The sequence below is a fragment of the Monomorium pharaonis genome, chromosome 6 (assembly GCF_013373865.1).
Source record: "Monomorium pharaonis isolate MP-MQ-018 chromosome 6, ASM1337386v2, whole genome shotgun sequence".
Lineage (NCBI taxonomy): Eukaryota > Metazoa > Arthropoda > Insecta > Hymenoptera > Formicidae > Monomorium > Monomorium pharaonis.
In genome coordinates, this window is record NC_050472.1 from 26,537,112 (window position 1) to 26,555,544 (window position 18,433).

Below are 18,433 nucleotides of genomic sequence, written 5' to 3' on the forward strand. Positions count from 1 at the left end.
TGGATTCCCCTTTTTCGGTGCGAGCGTTCGCTTTTCCGAGTTCGTTGACATCGCCATCGCCGTCGCCGTCTCGCGATTCGCGAAGCGCGGGTGGAACTGAAGAAAAGATAGAAAAGACGAAAGGCGGGAGAGGACGAAGAGGACGGGATTTAATGAGAAGAAAAGACACGTCGCGCGGAGAAAAGGAGGACGGAACGAGAGGCTGGCGCGGAAAGAAGCAAAGAGAGAGAGAGAGAGAGAGAAAGAGAGAGAGAGAACTCGAGGATGTGGCAACGGCGCGAATGCAGAATGCACGCTGACATAAAACATACATATATGCAAGATGCAGCGGCCAGCATCCTGCGTTCTCTCTCTGCTAGGCGCGCCGCTTGCGGACGGCTCGACCGTGAGCCGTGCACGATGTGCAGCGCTCTCGGGGCCTTCGGATTCCACACGATTTGACTCGGTGTTACTTTTGACTATCCTCTTACGTCCTGGGAACGTTGATCCCTCGCTCGCGCGCGGGGAGACCTTCGCAGGAACGCGTTGTTACGGCGGCCTTCGTCACATGGCGTCACGACATTTCGCACCTCGGCCGCCACTCACGAAATCGTGTCAATGTTCAATCGTTATTCTCATTCATGCTTTACAACTTTGCCTCCGTCGAAGATCAGTTAATGTTAAATAACGCGTATATTCTACCGCAGGCATTATATAAAACGCATTAAAAAAAAAGCTGAGCGCCTACTTGGAGAAAAAATACTACCATAAATACCGCGAATTACGATAAAGATAACGCCCCGCGTAATATTTTTATGCATTGATAATTTTCGACCTATTTCTCAAAGTCAGACTTTTCAGCTCGCGCGCCTCGAAATTTTATCGCGCGTATTTTGCAACATTCTTCTGCTTCTTACGTCTTCCGCAACTCGACAAAAAAAAAAAGATTATCGCAGCTGTAATCGCGCTGATCTTTCGAGCTCCGTTCGCGCATCGAGAACGAGGAGTGAAGAAAGAGATCGAGCGCATCGCGCGCGCGGCTGGTGAACCTGACCTCCGACAACGTAGAGCGGCGTCGGAGGCGTTCGGCATTCTCCCGAAGTCTCGCCGAGTCTCTCTCTCTCTCTCTCTCTCTTTCTCTCTCTCCTTCTCTCCCCCGGAGAGTCACGCTTCGGCGTCATTAAAATAAATTAGAGATTATCAAAGACAGTTCGCCGGCTTTCTTTCATCAGCAACTCGCAGCGCAACAAGAGGCCGCCTTGAAAAGAGAGAAAAAAAAATATATCGCAAAACGCATTAACGCGCGGTTTTCTCTACAAAGTCAAGCGATATATTAAAGTCGTCGGCAATGTTATTCTTGAGAAAATTCTCGGATTTTCGCGCGGATAATGCGGCGATAAGATAGCGAAGAACTCGCTCGTCGCCCATGGCCGAACGCGCGCGAATAAGCGATTTCTCACCGACGCGACGCCCGTCAGGGTCGTCTCCAGTGTCGAGGATTCAGCAATCGGTCGCGTACTCGGTCAAGGTTGCGCGGATATCGAGACGTTAATGCCACATCGCCGCGGCCCGATCGACCGACTCGCAAACGTGGCCGGCGTGCCAACATTGGCAACGGCGATACTTTCGATATTTGCATTTCCGCGCGCGAGAGCCCACGCTAATTTATTGCGCCCGTCGCGCTCTATACGTCTCGCGGCCTGACGTTAATTACACTCGAGGTAATTCTCCTGTTCCGCGCGATCGATCGATCCGCGATCTTCTTCCCTATCTTTTCTACGCTTTTATCGGGGAGGAGGGAGGGGGGGAGGGGGAGCCTCCGAGCTCCAGCTGTCGCCGGTAGTAGGTAGTTCTGAAAGAGGCCCGTTTCTCGCGAGCTAGCGTGCACTGTACGCGTACCCCGGCCGTATAGGAGTAAGCGCGCAGGAAACGAAAACAAAGAGTCGAGGAGGAAGGAGAGCGAGGAGAGGAATGATTTTCTACAGACTGTACCGGCGGTACTGACCACCGACAAGCCCGCTCATATTGTCTTACCTTGCCGCAGCCGCGACCGCGATCGCCGCGCCCGCCCCGTCCCGTCGCGCGTCACGCCGACTGTTAGCATACGTTTGATATGATAAAAAAAAAGACGTGACGCGAGAGCGCAAGGTTACTGCCACAAGCGGGGCCGACCGATATGACGACGACGTCCGTGTGACGCCGGCAACGGCGACGGCAACGGCGGCGGCGAGAATCCCACCAGACCTTCGCAGCCTCTCTCTCTCTCGCGCGTCTGCGAGCGTGAAAGTAGAATTTCGTCGCTGGCCATCTCGCGATGGCGGCGACGTGGGAAAAGAAGAGAGAGAGAGAGAGAGAGAAAGGCGGGGAGGAGAGCGATTGAAACGCGGAGTTTCAGACTGCGGAATCGCATTACCGTCCGCGTACGCGTGAATGCGAAAGAGAGCCCCGCCTGCCTGCCATTGCGACGCGACTTCCATCACCGCCGCGAATAAAAACGGAGCGACTCGCGCCGTACGTGCCGATTTGTAACGTAGTCGGTCGCGTCGCGTCAGCTGAACGCCGTCGGCTTAATTAATATCGAAGTCCATTTATCGTGGCTCGTTTACCAGCCGCGCGCAGCCCGGCGTCGCTGCGGTTTTCTTGCGGAGCGCAGCGCAATCTCATGAGCGGAGAGAGACCAGGCGCGGGCAGGAACGGGGAGGGAAAAGGGGGATACCAGGCCGGGTAGGACGGAGAACCGGCGCGTAATCTGACACGGTCTTGCACGGATGCAGCCGGTTCTTAAATCCGGTACTATTTGCCCTTTTTCTTGCCGTACCGAAAGTGCGGCAACGACGACAACAACAACTCGCTCTCGTCGCAAACTTTGTGCGCGTACGCCGTTGCGTTGGATTGTCGGTCCCCTGTAGCATTTATTAGCGTGACCTCTCCTCCTCTACCGGAAGAAAAAAACTGAATTCTAAAATGCATTGTATAATTAATGCTCGCGCGTCGCAACAACTTTTATATTTCCAACGCACACATTACCTCGGTGCGCGCGCTATATACGACGTCGCCTACTCGACTCGTCGTTATTAATATATACAAGCGAGAAACGAGGTTTATTAAGGATTCCTACGCGGGCGGGAAATAGTCCGTCGACGATCGGAATATCGCTTGGACCGCATTATCGGCGGGATGACGTTCGTGTAACGCGCGCGGTCGTGATGCAACTCTCGTTGAGGGCGAAGCCGAAACAATTGCAGCGTAAGAATGCAGCCGCGTACATCTCCCACAATACGTGTTGCACGGCCGCGACGTCCCCGTTCGTAACTCTGGAAAGAATGCGGAAATATCGAACGCGTGATTACCGCTGGAAAAATTCCGCGTGTGAAGCGAAAGAGCAAGGAGAACGCGAGAAGACGGTCGCGAGAGAGGAGGCTTGAGACTTCCGTGCGTGTCCTCGATCGTCTGCGGGCGAATCGATGTCGCGAATAATCGCGAAGGAAGGAGCGATAAGAGATCCAGCTGACGATTTCCGGTCGTCACGTGGCCCGTTCTTCCGTTCCGCTGAAACAAGCGCCCTATCCGCATCGCCGGCAGCGTCGACCGTTTGCCGGCCGCGCCGCGCCGCGCCGCCCGCGAATCGATATACAGCGATTAAAACTAAAATATCCCGGAGTAGAGAAATGTTAAATTACTCCGACCGAGCCGGGCGGCCGGACGAGGCGGCGAGGCGTAACGCCGCCGTCCTAAAAATGAGGATCCATAAATAATGGAAGAATTTGCGCGTGGATTCCCTAATCAGCATACCACCCATCGAGATACCCGGTATATTTGTATGCAAACGTTTGTAAGTGCACGAGGGCCCCGGGGTAACGGGGGCAATCGGAGGAAAAGGGAGGACGCGAGGAGAGGGACGGGAAGAGAGGGACGGACGAAGGAGCACGGCGACTCCGCGCGCGATCGGTTGTACGCGCGGCGTGTATATACATATTTATACGCGTGCACGTTGCAAACGCATGCGTGCGGACGACCGACGTGTGTGCATGCGTGAATTCGTGCACGCACGATGACTCAGAAAGTTGACAAGTCTACGCGACGAGATCGCAAGAGGTTGAAATCAAGTACCGATTTTCCAGACGCACCTTTTGGTTTTCCGAAAGGAAAAGATCGACTTGAATGGTCCATCGAGACGACAATACAAATTACCGCTGTTTTTTTTTCTCAACTATACCGATCGCCGAACGACCTATAGATACTTAACAAATGGATCGTGCGTAAATGCGCGGCGTATGTAAATCGCCCTATAAGTGATCTAGATAAACGATAAAACGCAACCAGGGCTTTCCGTTATTCGAGTAATCAGATTGCGCATAAAGTTTAAGTGTCTCACGTGTTGACTATCCGTAGACATCACTGGCGCAGATTCCTCCCCTCATCGCCACCCGCGTGATCTTCCCCGGTGATTTCCGTTACCGGCGAAGATCAACGGCACCCGAGATCGCTCGAAAGCATAAACCATAGTTATACATTGCGGAACGCTCGGTCGCATAATCCTCGTGAGTGACATGCGCGCGCGCGCGTGCAATTGAGTCACGCGAATTAATTCATTTACTTTTGATTGCCTTGACAAGGGCACGGTAGTTAATTGTAGCATCGTTTATGAGCTGTCTTGTTCTTACGACACGACTCTATTTGTTGCATTTATAATCCAGCGGAAAGACTCGAAATCCTTTCGACCGAGCCACGCGCGAGTTACATCATCGTTGATGGCGGATGCATCGCATAACTTGCGGGCGCGAGTGCAAAATTTGACTCTGAGAATCGTGAGATTTATTTTTTCTTTTTTTTTCCGGAGCCTCGGGAGACGGGATGCTGGAGAACTAGATAAACAAATGAGACTTGGCAACGCGGCCGTCGACGAGTGCAGCAGCCAAGGCCTGCTGGACTTTTATTTTTTTCTTTCTCTCTCTTTTCTTCTTCTTTCCCCGCTTCTTTCTTTCTCTCGCTCGGCCTTTCTACTCTGCCCCGCACACCCCGTTCGCGCCTTCTTGTTCATTGCCTCCCACCACGAAGGAGGGAACGCGAAGCGAAGGCAGAGCGGTGTATAGTGGAGGCGGCGGCGGTGGAGGAAGAAGAGGCTCACACAGAGACTCTTATTTGCTTCTTTCGTTATTCCCCTTATTTTCCTCCCCGCCTGCCGCGAACGACCGCCGCCACCACCGCCGCCGCCGCCACCGCTGCTGCCTTCTTTCGCCGCTCTCTTTCTCCTTCTGCCATCAACTCCCTTCATCTTCCACTTGTTTCTCTTTTTCTCTCACGCGGTACGCATCCCCTCGCCCGAGCCCACTGCTGCAACTCCGCCGGCCTTTCAGCCCCTAGAACAGCAGTTTATTTTTATTGCGATATTCTGCCCTCCTCCTCTTCCCCTCCCTCTCCCCCGCCTATCACCAATTCGCTCCTTTCCCCGCATCTCCGATCTCGACCGACGCTCGTGCTCGACTTCTTTTTATCCCCGTTGCACCCGCGTTCTTTCTTTTCTTTTCTTCTTCCTTTATTCTTTCTTTCTTTCTTTCTTTCTTTCTTTCCGCGCCGCTCGCGTTGCCCGTGGTCAGTAATTTCGCGAAGGGGTGGCGACGAGAATGCGCGCCTCGGCCTTCACGCGGTGGCGTCTTCTTTTTGCCGCCGCCTCCCTCCACCCTCTCCCGCTCTAACCGCTTTCGTTCTTTCCTCGCTCTTTTTTCTCCCCTCGCGGTTCCGCGCCTTTCTTATTCCCCGCGTACACGGCGCCGCAGCCGCACAATGGGGAAAAGTATTGACTGCGAACAACGCGCGCGGTCGAGCGCACATTCTCTCATTGCTGCGATATATGGTATGTATACCGGGGTATTTGCGGAGTTAATGGCCCCGCTCCTTATCCGCGCGATGATCGCACGATCGGCCGACGATACCACGATATACGTAAACGCGCGATCAAATAAACATCCGTAAATCGCTCTTAAATTAAAACGCGGGCGAGCCCGACCGATTATTTCGACACGCATTCATAATGTCCGCCCGGCACACGCGACACTTTGTTCGCCGCGACGATATCCCGATAAATCTCCTTCTTCTAGCGCACGCAGAAAGGAATGCATTAATAATTCAATCATATTTAACACGCCCAGTAGACGTGAGACATTAGTAACGTAATCCAATGGGCTATTAGCGACGCAAAATAATTCCCGATCGGCGAGTCCGCTCGGATCGAACTCGTTCAGACTGAAATCACCGCTTAACCGGTCTTATTACTGACAGTGAATTAATGGACTTAATTGATACGTCGCGATCTGCGTACTCGGTACTTCTATCCTCTTCACGCGTGTTTACGTGTATGAAAAACGAGACGGTCGAAAAAAAATGTGAGAAAGATCGCTATGAAATTACGCGATTTATTTTTGCGCAACCTTTAATAACGCACTGAAAACACCGGCGGACTCTGAATGCAATATCTCGATCGTCTTATATTACTCGATATCTCCGATACACTTTCTCCACGGCTACTTTGCTATATATCGCCACACGCTGCGCGGCTCGTTTATGGTCGTTGCAGTTCTCTCTTTCTCTCCTTCAGTTTTCCACACAACTTTCCGTCGCCGTGCTATTTAACAACTTTATTATTGCGAGACTTATCATACGTTACAACTATTCAACCACTCATTCTATTCTTCAGAAAATTGCGATTACTTTCGCGAACGTTGAAAAAATTTTAATAATCGCTACCAGATATTGAGTGAAATAATGTCAATTAAATATTCAGTTAATATATCCAAAAATAATTTTACTTTTCTAAATCTTTAGCAAACATTACCAAATATAATAATATAACCAACCGTTTTGGTAATATTCACTAACAATTTAGAAAAGTAAAATTATTTTTGGTTACATGACTGAATATATAACGAGCGTTACTTTTGGCAGCTATTACTAAACTCTTTTTTAGGGGTACGTGTGGACTGAAAAATATGTGCAATCATATTTAATGTGAAATCTAAAGTATTTCAAGATTCATACACACGCACACACATACGTAACACAGCAACAATATATCATTTATCATTTTTTAATATTTATCGGAAGAGTAAAATATTGAATAATGCGATGGTAATGAAGCAGGCCTGAATAATGCAACGCAAACTAAAATTTTTAAACAGATATCAAAGTGTGAATTGCAAAAATAAATATGATGTAACGAAAATATTTTCACAAAGTGTCTAAAGATAACAGACATATATTTAAAGCAATACTCGTGTTGCAATATTCTGTTTTTTTTTTTGTTTTTTTTTTCTTAATATTGAGCAGTCAGCAGATAGTCAACTTTTTCCAAATTTTTTTATTCGTCTCGTTAAGTCGACCTTCATCTAGCTGAGAACGGAGATCTCGCCGATGCGGATAATCCGATTGAAAGTTTCCGGTCCGGGAACAACTTTCGGGACTTTTGCAATCCCTCTCGCGTCCATCTCTTGAAATAAGAGAAAAAAAAGATTAGCCGAGAGAGAGAGAGAGAGAGAGAGAGAGAGAAAGAGATATGGCCGTGTCACGTGTTCCCTTCTTCCGGCCCCATTGAAGATTCTCACGGACACGCACGTACGCGCGCGCGTGTGTGGCGAGCGCCTTATCGCGTCGCGTCACTGATAAAGCAGCCATGATGGATAGGCGAAGAGTCTCCATCGCAGACTCCGCCCTGTTTTTTTCTCTCTCTCTTCTCTAGGCGGACGCGCTTTTAGCACGCACTTTTCTACGCCGTTAACCTTCGCGACTCCACGCCCAAAATAAATCGCCGAAGGCAGGGAAGAGCATGGCGAACGCGCGAAACGCGTGACGAAAGAAATCCATTGGAAACTGAAAAATCCGACCGACCGAATCTCAAATGCGAATTGTCGACCAAATACAATTGCAAATATTATAATACACAGCGTTAGATATGAGCAATTAATAGGATTTAGCGATAATTAGTTAAATTAATTAATTAAATTCTTTAATATTTAAGTCAAGAGGAAATTTGTGCTATTTGAAATTAAATATGGAATATATCATAATTTCTAACACAATTGAAGCTGAGCATATATTTATAAATGCAACGAATGACTCTTTTAATGGAATTATATTTTATAAAGATGAATAAGAACGGTTACCGAAATTACTATTAACGAATTACGAAGACGGTTCACGTGCTTTTGCGAAAATCGATTGGGAGACCGCTTCCCTATCCCCGTGCGCGTTTTTATTCCGATATCGACCGAGTTCGTTATCTTCGCACATTTCATTAGATATATGCATCATGCACGAATGGCGGAATGATTGGTAAGGTGCCAGGAATTGAATGGCTCACTTCACCGTGGAGCTTATCGGGTAGCCCGAAAGGGCCGATGGCATGTAGTCCTTAAATTAGTCCAAAATCATTCGGCGTGATTCGCAATTAATTAAAGCTTAATATCGGACTTTCCACTCGGAAATTAGCCGTAATCAGATAATCAATACCTGTATTAATATATATTATACAGATATAATGGAATATTATAACGTATGTAAGAGCACGAGAGAGGGAAAGGGAGGGAGAAGAGAGAGGGGGAGAGAGAGAATTTCATCCTTCCCCGGAACCCTTCCACCATGAAACCATCCCATCGAGTCTGCAAAGGTCGATGCTTCCGCGGCAAGACGCAACTCAAATTATCCCCTTGCACGTAATTTGACGATAATTTCCGCATCCCCCGATTGTGTAGCGCACCGTTCGTGGTGCGAACGCGTCACCCTCTGAATCCGACTTCCTCGTCCTCGTACGAGTTCCGGGGCGAGAGTCGTGTGGGCGAGATAGAGCGGCGAGGCAAGGGGGACGGACGGGGGAAGGGGAGGGGAAAGCTTAACGGAGGAGGATCATTATCTTTCTCGATGACGTGGAGAAAAATGCACGGAGACGCAAGTGGAAAAATCCATCGGGTCGAGGATGACACCTCGATCGGCGCGCAACACTTCCTGAACCGGCCGGATCGTCGTCCCCCTCTCGCACACTGCCCGCTCGAACCGCGCGCGTACGCGCCTTTCTCTCTCGTTCTCCTCTCTCCGGTCGCGCGCCCGCGAGCGAGCAGAGGGTGGAGGAAGAGAAGTAACGGCGGTGGAGTAGAAACGGGTACGAGGACAAGACGGCCAGGAGAGGCAGGAGGCGAGGAGAAGGACGCGTATGACGAGGAGTCGCGGCGGCGGCGGCGGCGGCGGCGGGCAAGCAGGCAGGCAGGCAGGCAGGCAAGCAGGCAGGCAGGCAGGCAGGCAGGCAGGCAAGCAGGCAGGCGGGCAGGGGGTCCAGCCTAGCGAAGGGGGGTTGCGTGAAAGAGAAGAGATAGCTCGGCGTAAGAACGGCATAAAGCTGTGCGGGCGCGATTGGCCGTTTCCGTCGTGTCGCTCGTACCGATTGGCGGGTCCGCTTTCCCCCCGCGGGGAATATACATCGTATGTTATTTCAATCGATATCTCCTCGAGTAGCCAACGACGGATTTTTCGTTCACCGCGGCCGCCTTATCAGCGCGCCTTTCCACCGCGCGCGCTGACGGCACGCTTTTTTCCTCCATCGTCCCCCGTTTAGCGCACGCATGGCACGGACGGAGACCAAGAAATCGCCGTGTCCCCCCCTTTAAGCCGGTTTAGTTCGCGAGAGACACCGCACGCTCGCGTACAGCGCTACGTCCGCGCCTCCGCATCCGGTCCTACCCCCTCGGGTGCATATAAAAAAACTCTTCCCGGCCGGAAAAAGTGATAGTTTCTTGCCGGACGTCGTGATTCGTCTCCTCGTGACCAACTGTACTCCTCGGACATCTCGCGTTGCGCGAGCCCCCCGTCCAGCCGCCGCCGTCGCCGTCACACGATACCCGATCGCACCAACGAGCGTGGCGAACGAAAGTAGTATGGTACCGCGTGTGGACTCGAGACGCAGCGAGATTATCGAAATCCTAAAGAAACTCGCAACGAAGGAGAATCTAGTTGATTAATCGTGTGGATTCGCGCGTGATTCGACAAATCGAAATTTAGGAAAACGGAAACAAAGGTTTTTTTGTTGACTCGAGGGGGAAACAAGGAGAAAAGAGTTGCGGATAAAAGTGCATGAAGAATTAACGAAGAAAGAAATCCTCCTCCTCCTCCTCCTTCTCTCGATCGTTCGCGGCGAAGCAATTGATAGCTTTTGGCGCCAAGGACTTTGTTCGCGAGTGCAAGGCCGTGGCACGTGCTTACGCAATCATCAGCAGTACCGTTGCGCAAAGGATGATGATCGGTCGAGCGTCGGGTCGATCGGGGTAAGGTCCGTTCGCCAGCGAGCGTGTCGCGACAGACCTCACCGCCGCGGTGTCCCTCGTCAAAGGGAATCTCAACGAGAGGCCTAATGAGAAGGTCCGACGATCGTCGGGCTTTACGGTCTGCCGCTTGCGCAACACTCATGGACCGCGCGGGCATTAATTGGCCGATCGGGAAAGTAATCGCGGCGAACGACAAACGATATCTTTCACACGCGTCATTGTAAGACAAAGTGAGAGAAAGAGAGAGAGAGAGAGAGAGAGAGAAAGAGAGGGAGTGAGTGAGAGAGAGACCATGGGGTTCCGCAAACGCATGCGAAGGCAGCCGCTATCGTTCCCTCACGCGGCAATTTCCCCATTCTCGATTACGTAAGGCCCCGTCGAGATCCGGAGAGGCCTCGCCCCGACATCGAAACGTGAAACACGCACAATGAGGAGCCGCCGTTTGAGAAAAAGATCGGCGGGTGAGATTGATCGGAACAATGGCAATCGAAGAGCCGGTCCGCACGCACCGCGTTCGCAGCGGACGAATATTACGCGAGCGCAATAACGGTCAACAGTCTGTGTTCAGCTAGTCAGGGACCAAACACCGTAGATCCTACGGTCGTCGGCTCGACCGAGATCCATTCTAGTCGTACACCACCTTGTGGAAAACTACCCTCTGTGAACTTGGCAACAATAGCGAAGTGAACTTGTTCTATATTGTACATATATCTATACATACATGTTTCGTTAATCGCGACGCAAACTTGAAAGTCACGAACGGCAACGAAGGGACAGACATTCTCGCACGCTGAAACAGCTCCGGGACGCGACTTTAAATTCCGTGTCGAGTGGCCGAGGAGCGCGCGAGCGCTCGCTATCATGCCGGCAGTGCCGAGGCCTTTCGTGTCGTCGCGCGCGGATCAGGGCGGGTGGAACTCTTCAAGTTACGTGCTCGAAATTCTTCCCTGAAGATGTATGGCACCAATGAAAGCCACGGGCCGAACCACGGGCCTTGGACACCGCCCCCCGCGCCCCAACCGCTCCCGCCGCAAGCCCAGCATCAAAACCATCCCCGACCTCATCCCCACAACCATCCGTCGAGCCACCCGTCGTACGTACCGCCGGCGTATCAGCATCCTCATCACCACTTGCCGCCTCAGGTAATTATTGATGGATATATTCCATGGCTAGTTTGAGGCCGAGGATCGAAAATTCACGCCAAGAGAGCGGCGACCACGTGGCGCCACAGGATACCTTATCCCCGGGGGTGCGTTTGTCATGCCGAAAGATAGTCGTTATCCTCCGACTTGTGTGGGGTAGGCCGGTAAAAAAAAAAGAACGATTAGACCTCTGTTGGTGCTAAATAAGCTACGTGTAACCCGGGAATAGTTACCGTATTTTTTACGTTCATCTGAAGTATTTTCTGTACACCATTTGTTCATATCGGTACTATGAATAAGTGAATCATAATTTGTTTCAATTATAGAAATTGAGACCTCGAAATCTTCGAAACAAAAATAGGATGAATTTTGGATCAGTGAAAAAATTTATGCAATGTAAACTTTATCTTTCCAGATAACTACTTTCGAGTTGATGAATCTAATAAATATAAACTCTGAGAAATACCTATGGTATATTTAAAAATAAAAACGTGCTATAAATCTTTAATGATAATAATAATAATAATAATATGATGTTAACACAAAAATAAAATATTAAAAATTAATACTGAGATAAAAATCACAGATGAACCGGTTCGAGATAAATCAGTGACTCGTTAACGACTTGTCAATTGAAGGGGAAGAGAATTCACGACAAGTAGAATTTACAGATAGGGTATAACTATCCCTAGGTGTACTTAATCCGACGATTAATCATAAGGTGGTGATCGCTGCATGATGACCATTTATTAAATTATCTACGTGATTCGAATTATAGTTATACCCGCGAGAGTGCCTTTACCCGCCGTTAAACGGAGGGTGTTCGCCAGACAATCGTCGTGCGATCGAAACGCAAACCCATTTCGTACCTAGCCACACACACGCCGCTGTACAATCTTCGATCGTTCAGATCCCTCGTCTTTAAGGTGTCACGTGTCACGCTGGAAATCACTTCCACGCGACGAGCGTGCAGATATTTCCGAAAATATCGACACGGCCGAAAGCGCCCGTTAATAATTAACACTTTCGAGAAGCCGCGCTAAAAATGAGCCGTTGCATATTTGATCGCCCCTCCGGGAAGTTGGCCGCGGCTCGTGTTGGAAAACTTTCCGATTGAAATTGTTTTTTCGCGCAAAAGTCGCGCGAAAGTAGACGTCGCTCTTCTCGCTCTCTCGTCGCGCCGCGTTGTCCCCGATTAGTTTCCCGATGGAAACGGCGACCCTGTGTTATCCATTATACCGAGTCGAGTCATACAAACCGAGTCGAATATAGCGTTACCAGCGACGTCGGGACAAGACCGCAAGGTCGGCCGATCATTGATAGACTTTCGCTCGATCGTCGATATATTCGCCTGGCAATCCTGCCACTCTTGACATTGGGCTCGGCTAGCGCTATCCGCCAATGCATTAATGCGATCGATAGCTTCGCTATCGCGCGATCTCGCGGCCTGCACGTTTCTTTTCTCTTTTTTTTCTCTTTCCTCTACCGGCCTACCCCACACAAGCCGGAGGATAACGACTACCTTTCGGCATCCTTAATTTCGATGTGCCGCGTCGTGTTATTTGATCCTATCCGCCGACGCGAAACAGGAAGCCCGATTTTGCCTACCGTAGCAGAAAGAAATAAAAAGAAAGTAACCCCTTTGATGTTTACAGTTTAAAAATTTCATTTTTTTTATATTCAGCCAACATATTTTTTTCTATTTTTTTCCCATAAAATAATGTTTATGACTCTTGCTATCTTTATAATCAAGGTAACTTTTTATTAAATATTAAAACTAATAGAGTAAAACTAATAGATATAAATTATTCTACAACTATAATTAAATAATTCATTTAGATACAGAACGAATCTCAATGAGATATAATAAAACATCGGAATTGGAGTATATATTCGACTCTAAAATTAGACAGATGCAAAAAGTAAGAGGGGGAAACGGGGGAGATGGTAGCGAGACAGGACAGACCGCAAGAATCGGTTCCGCGGAAATCAAATAGCCAGATACTCCTTTTTAAGCAGCTGATCGGCGAACGATTGTCTGTGCTGACCGGAAACGGACAACATACCTCGCGGTGGATCAACGTGCAACGATTCAGTCGGATTAAAGCTGACAATTACAGGGAACCGAGGCGGAGGGAGAGAGAGTGATACGGTTCTCCCCCTTTTCCCTTTATATTACAATACACACTATTCGCGGCGGTAGTTTAGATAGATAGGTAGGTAGGTATAGGTCCGCGAATGAGTCAGGTCATGCTAGGTTAGATTGGACGTTGTCTCCGTACACGTACGCGCACGTACGTCATATACACGCGCACATGTACACGCGTATCTACAGGCAACGGTATACCATATGTGAGCTGCCGCTGCACGCTGCCAGCGTGCGTGGGTGGACGGAGGGCACCGCGTGTGCGTGTGCGCGTGTGCGCGCGTGGAGAGAAGGCATATGGTCAGCAGGTGAGACCTTCGCTTTGTATTCCAAGTGTATAAAGTAGCCCACTTCGAGTGGCCCGACGTTACTCACGGACGTAACTCACGGTAAAAGGGGAGAAAGAGAAAGAGAGAGAAAGAGAGAGAGAAAAGAAGGGGGGAAAAAAGGAAGGAAGGAAGGGTTGCACGTCGGCTCCTCCTGAAATGCTAACGATCCCTTCGAGCATCAGCATCAGAAGGAGACCTGCCGACGCGAGGTACGAAACATCCGATTCGAACAGCAAGGGAAACGGGGTCGTGCATTTTTCATGCGAGAATCCCGCGGTGAGTCGCCTCACCGGCGCAACTGTGTCAAAGATGACTCGTCGAAATAAAACAGACACGAAATAAGAGGCGAAGCAGTCCCTTATCGCGCGCGTTAATAAGTCATGTAAAAACTGAAAATAGTCGCGATCCTTCGGGGAGTGAGCACGGATAGAGTTTAATAAGCGATTCAAGAGTTAATAAAAAATGGCAGACAAGAGCGACAGACACGAAAATATGAAATATCGCCAGGGGTAGAGAGAACGGGTAGAGAACGGAACGAGTGGAATCGGAACGGGAGATGCTCCTAAGGAAATACAGTGGGTGTCATTTGATATATTTTTCCATTATTAAGGACATTAAGCCGCCGGCCCGCGGGCCAAAACTCTCTTCTTTCCGTTTTCTTCTTCCTCTTTACATTTCTCGTCGCGGGCCCCGGCGCGACCGCGACTTCTCTCCTCTTTCTTTCTCTTTTTTTTTCCCGCGACTGGCGACGGCGATAAATCAGAAAAAAAGATTCAAACCAGCCAGTATGGTCGGGCGTCGGGACGCAATTTTCCGTCTGCCAGGAGATAAAAATTTGATTAATGACCGCGTAGTTTTGAAATTTAAGAAAGCCGCGGCGTTCTGCCCGAAACTCTGACGAAAAACTTTCACGGAGAATAATAACCGACATTGTTCGTATGCCGATAGCCGTCAAAAAATCATAGTACTTCTCCCATTTAATTATAATTTAATCATACATTTTTAATTAAAAAACATTTATCAAAATTAAGTAAACTTCCAATACATTTTTTTTTATTTCTACGTTTTATGCATATATTTAAATGCGAATATGCAAAAAAATCAGTAACTATCAGTATGCATAGGTAGAAGTCATTTAATCGGCGAAATGTTCAAAGTTTAAAGAAATCTCAACGGGACACTCGAGACAGTCATTAAAAAATCGCGATGGGATTTAGCCACGGCGTCAAACCGTTTTTTCACGAACCCTTCTGTCCTGGCTCCCGGTTAATCATCGTGAAAGTCCGTTCACGAGGGGCAAAGAATTCGAAAGGGAAAACTCGTGTTGGCAAGCAATTACACCTTAAAATTATCGAACAAGCGGATTGAGATTACGCAACACACGAATATACAAAAGTATACTCGATTATACATACAGATGCATTTCTCCTAGCTCACCTTCCTTTACACAAATTAAAGCAATTATAATGTATTATCTCTGCCATGCTCAAGATATTATTTCTGCAGGCATTAATGACTCTTTAATATCTCCCGTGTTCTACGAAATCGATGCAAACGCAACTCAATGCTCGTTAGGTATCAACGTACCGTTTGTCGAAACATTTCCCCGTCCGCACGAGTACCGCAAAACAGGAGCAATTTCATTCAAATCGGTGACGAACAACAGCCGGCCGTGCCGTGTTGTTCGGCCGGAGGTAGAAAAAAAGCGAGGAAAAAAACGCGGAATAAAATCGCTGTCGGGCAGCCTCTCCCTCTCCCACGGGGATTAAAGAGTCCAGGGATGCCCAGCGAGCGCCCGAGATCGTCGTCACCCCGTCAAGTATCCGCAGTCACGTCGAACGGCGGCGTACGGGGGAAAGGGTTGAACTCGCGGAAACTTGAGAACCCCCGGTGACAATTTCAATTCTCTCTTCGTCCCGCCCGACCGCCCCTTCCCCTCTCGCTCTCACGGAGCCCGGTGCTCCTCTCCTCTCGTCGTCGCGAAAGGGGTGACCTAAGATTCTTAAAACTTCTCACGAGATTTTTCGATTTTAATTACAGTTTTAACATATTTTAATAAAATCCTCCGCCGTCTTTGCGAGTCCATCTCCTCGCCCCTCTCCTCCCGCCTTCCCTCCCTCGTCTTTAATTCCGCCAAGTTTTCGGCCCTTCTATCACCCCGCGCCGAATCTCCCCTCGCCCGACCACTCTTGCCGTGGACTGTACAGCCTTAACGTTAACCCTTTCGTTCGTTCACCTACACCCACACCCGCGGTGTTGCTGGCGCAACACCTGTTCCCCGAACGAGGAGAACCCGAAATTGAACGTTCCTCTACCGGCTACGCGGCCCGGATCTATCAGTTGCGGTTCTTCCTCACGGCGCTCAGGAAGAAACCGGAGTAGTGATTGAACCGTGCTCTCGTATAGGCACCGCCGCGCGAACGCGATTTTTTTCTTTTTTCGAACGAGATTCTCGCCGTTGAGTCGAGATCGATGGAAGCGAAGCCGATACCAAACCGTAAGCATAAGCTAAGCAATTGCAAAAAACGTGACAGACATTGAACGTTCAGAGACACGTGATAGATTTAATGTACGAGTATCGCAGACCGTATATGCATTGCAAAGATCGTAAAATTATGTCTCGATCGCGCGTCGCGTGAAACACACGCGCGCTATAACGATAATCTAAATCAAGCTCTGGGAACGAGCTGCGCTACAAATTTCGTCGGGCTCCAAGTCCTCACGCTGGTTTCGGAGCTTGTGTAGTATCGGTCAGTAGGTCAAGTTGCACAGCGCACCTTCGTTCCGCGATTATAAACGTTGGCTCTCGGCCTTGCAGTACCACGACCTTGGTAACTTCTAATCGCCAAGTTCAACCGTCACTACCACGACTCGGATTAGACGATATAACGCCGCGATACGATTTCGCGCGTTTTCTCGTAGCAGTGCTGGCGTGCTATAATCTTAATATATTTGCAAAAAACTAGTGCAAACAGAGGAAATACGAGGATCGATCGAACCGCGCGTGTTTTGAAATCTGTGCCGAAACTGCGGAAAAGATGTAGTATCTTGGAACAGCAGACTTTTCAACGATGATTGCATCGCAAGATTTTTCCTATCTGAATATTATAGAATATACAATTTTAAAATTAAGCTTGTATTTAATTTGTTTACTAAATAACTTGTTTATATTGATGAAAGTCGGTTCCATGATACAGTATTCTTACCTCGAGGTTACCTCGCCTCGTTTTAATCCGAAAGCTAAACGACCTACCGCATTTAAAGCTTTTGTAAGACGCTCGATAGAGAGCCCCAGAAGAGGCGAGGTAACCCCTTCGGTTTCGGCAATGCAAAAGCGATGGCGATCGACTACGAGAATCTATGCGGCGGTCAGGGTCGATCTGCCATCCCCCATTGCTCGGCGAAAAGTACAGCGTACCAACTAACCCCGGCAGTTCTTCTCGCAGATCTTCATGCACAAGAGCGCGATGCAGATGCACGCGAGGGAGCTGAGCGCGGGTGCACTGACGGCGAGGCCCGGCGGCGGCGTCGCCGGCGGCCTGGCCGGTTTGGGTGTCGGTGTCGGCGTCGGCGTCGGACCGGGCGGCATGATCGGCAGCAACGAAGTTAAGCCGCACCAGTGCCAGCAGTGCCTCAAATCGTTCTCCAGCAATCACCAGCTCGTGCAGCACATCAGGGTCCACACCGGCGAGAAGCCATACAAATGCAGCTACTGCGACCGCAGGTTCAAGCAGCTCAGCCACGTGCAGCAGCACACACGACTGCATACGGGTGAGTGGCTCGCTCTCTATATCTTGTTGTTGTTGTTGCTGCTATTATTGTTAACGACATCGGGTTGGTGCACGAGCTTTTTCCTCGATTACGCCCGATTAAAGTCGACCACCGCGGTAATCGGCACCGCCCGTAAATTAATGCAGAATAATACGCGTTAAGCCCTGGTGCCCCACCACAAAACGCTGCTGCCCAGGGCTCGTCGTCGTTATAGAACTCGCGCCGAGTTATTGGTCAATAAATTAGTGCACCAATATATATTGCTGTTATAGTAAATTCTATGAATACTATATCGCCCGGGCTATAGCCAATAATCAATAAATTAATATGCAGTTATTGTCTGTACGGGCAATCATGCGTCCCGATTGTGACTAACTTCAATGCGCGCCGGTGCGAAATTGCTTTGTGCATGCAACATGCGTGCAAGTAAAATATTCCTACCGCTACCGTAGATACGGTCGAACGAACGAACGAACGAACGAACGAACGAACGAACGAACGAACGAACGAACGAACGAACGAACGAACGAACAAACGAACGAACGAATCAACGAATGCATCCTCTATTATCCCCGCGTACTGCTCTTTCGCGCCCCGCGAGGCTTCCGATACGCATATTCGGATAACGAATGCATCCGTAGAGCTCGCGTAAAAGCTCGCGCGACTAAAACAACATCGCCCGACCAGGCCGGACGCGCCGGGCACGAAGGATTTGCAATAATGAGAAAACCCGATCTGGCTGCAAAGGCAATGGGTCGCGTC

General features: G+C 49.4%; 1 protein-coding gene across 18 annotated transcripts in view; it reads left to right on the forward strand.

Annotated features, from left to right (window-relative positions):
- LOC105831787 (zinc finger protein 853) overlaps window positions 1-18,433 on the forward strand; it is an 86,653-nt gene that overhangs the window by 14,826 nt on the left and 53,394 nt on the right. For 14 of the 18 annotated variants that reach the window (XM_036288656.1, XM_036288659.1, XM_036288663.1 and 11 more), the window contains exon 3: window positions 17,335-17,671. In XM_036288656.1, the coding sequence (XP_036144549.1) occupies window positions 17,335-17,671 (337 nt within the window). The remainder of the gene's footprint in view (window positions 1-17,334; window positions 17,672-18,433) is intronic. The other 4 variants (XM_036288657.1, XM_036288670.1, XM_036288664.1 and 1 more) reach the window with 1 other exon arrangement.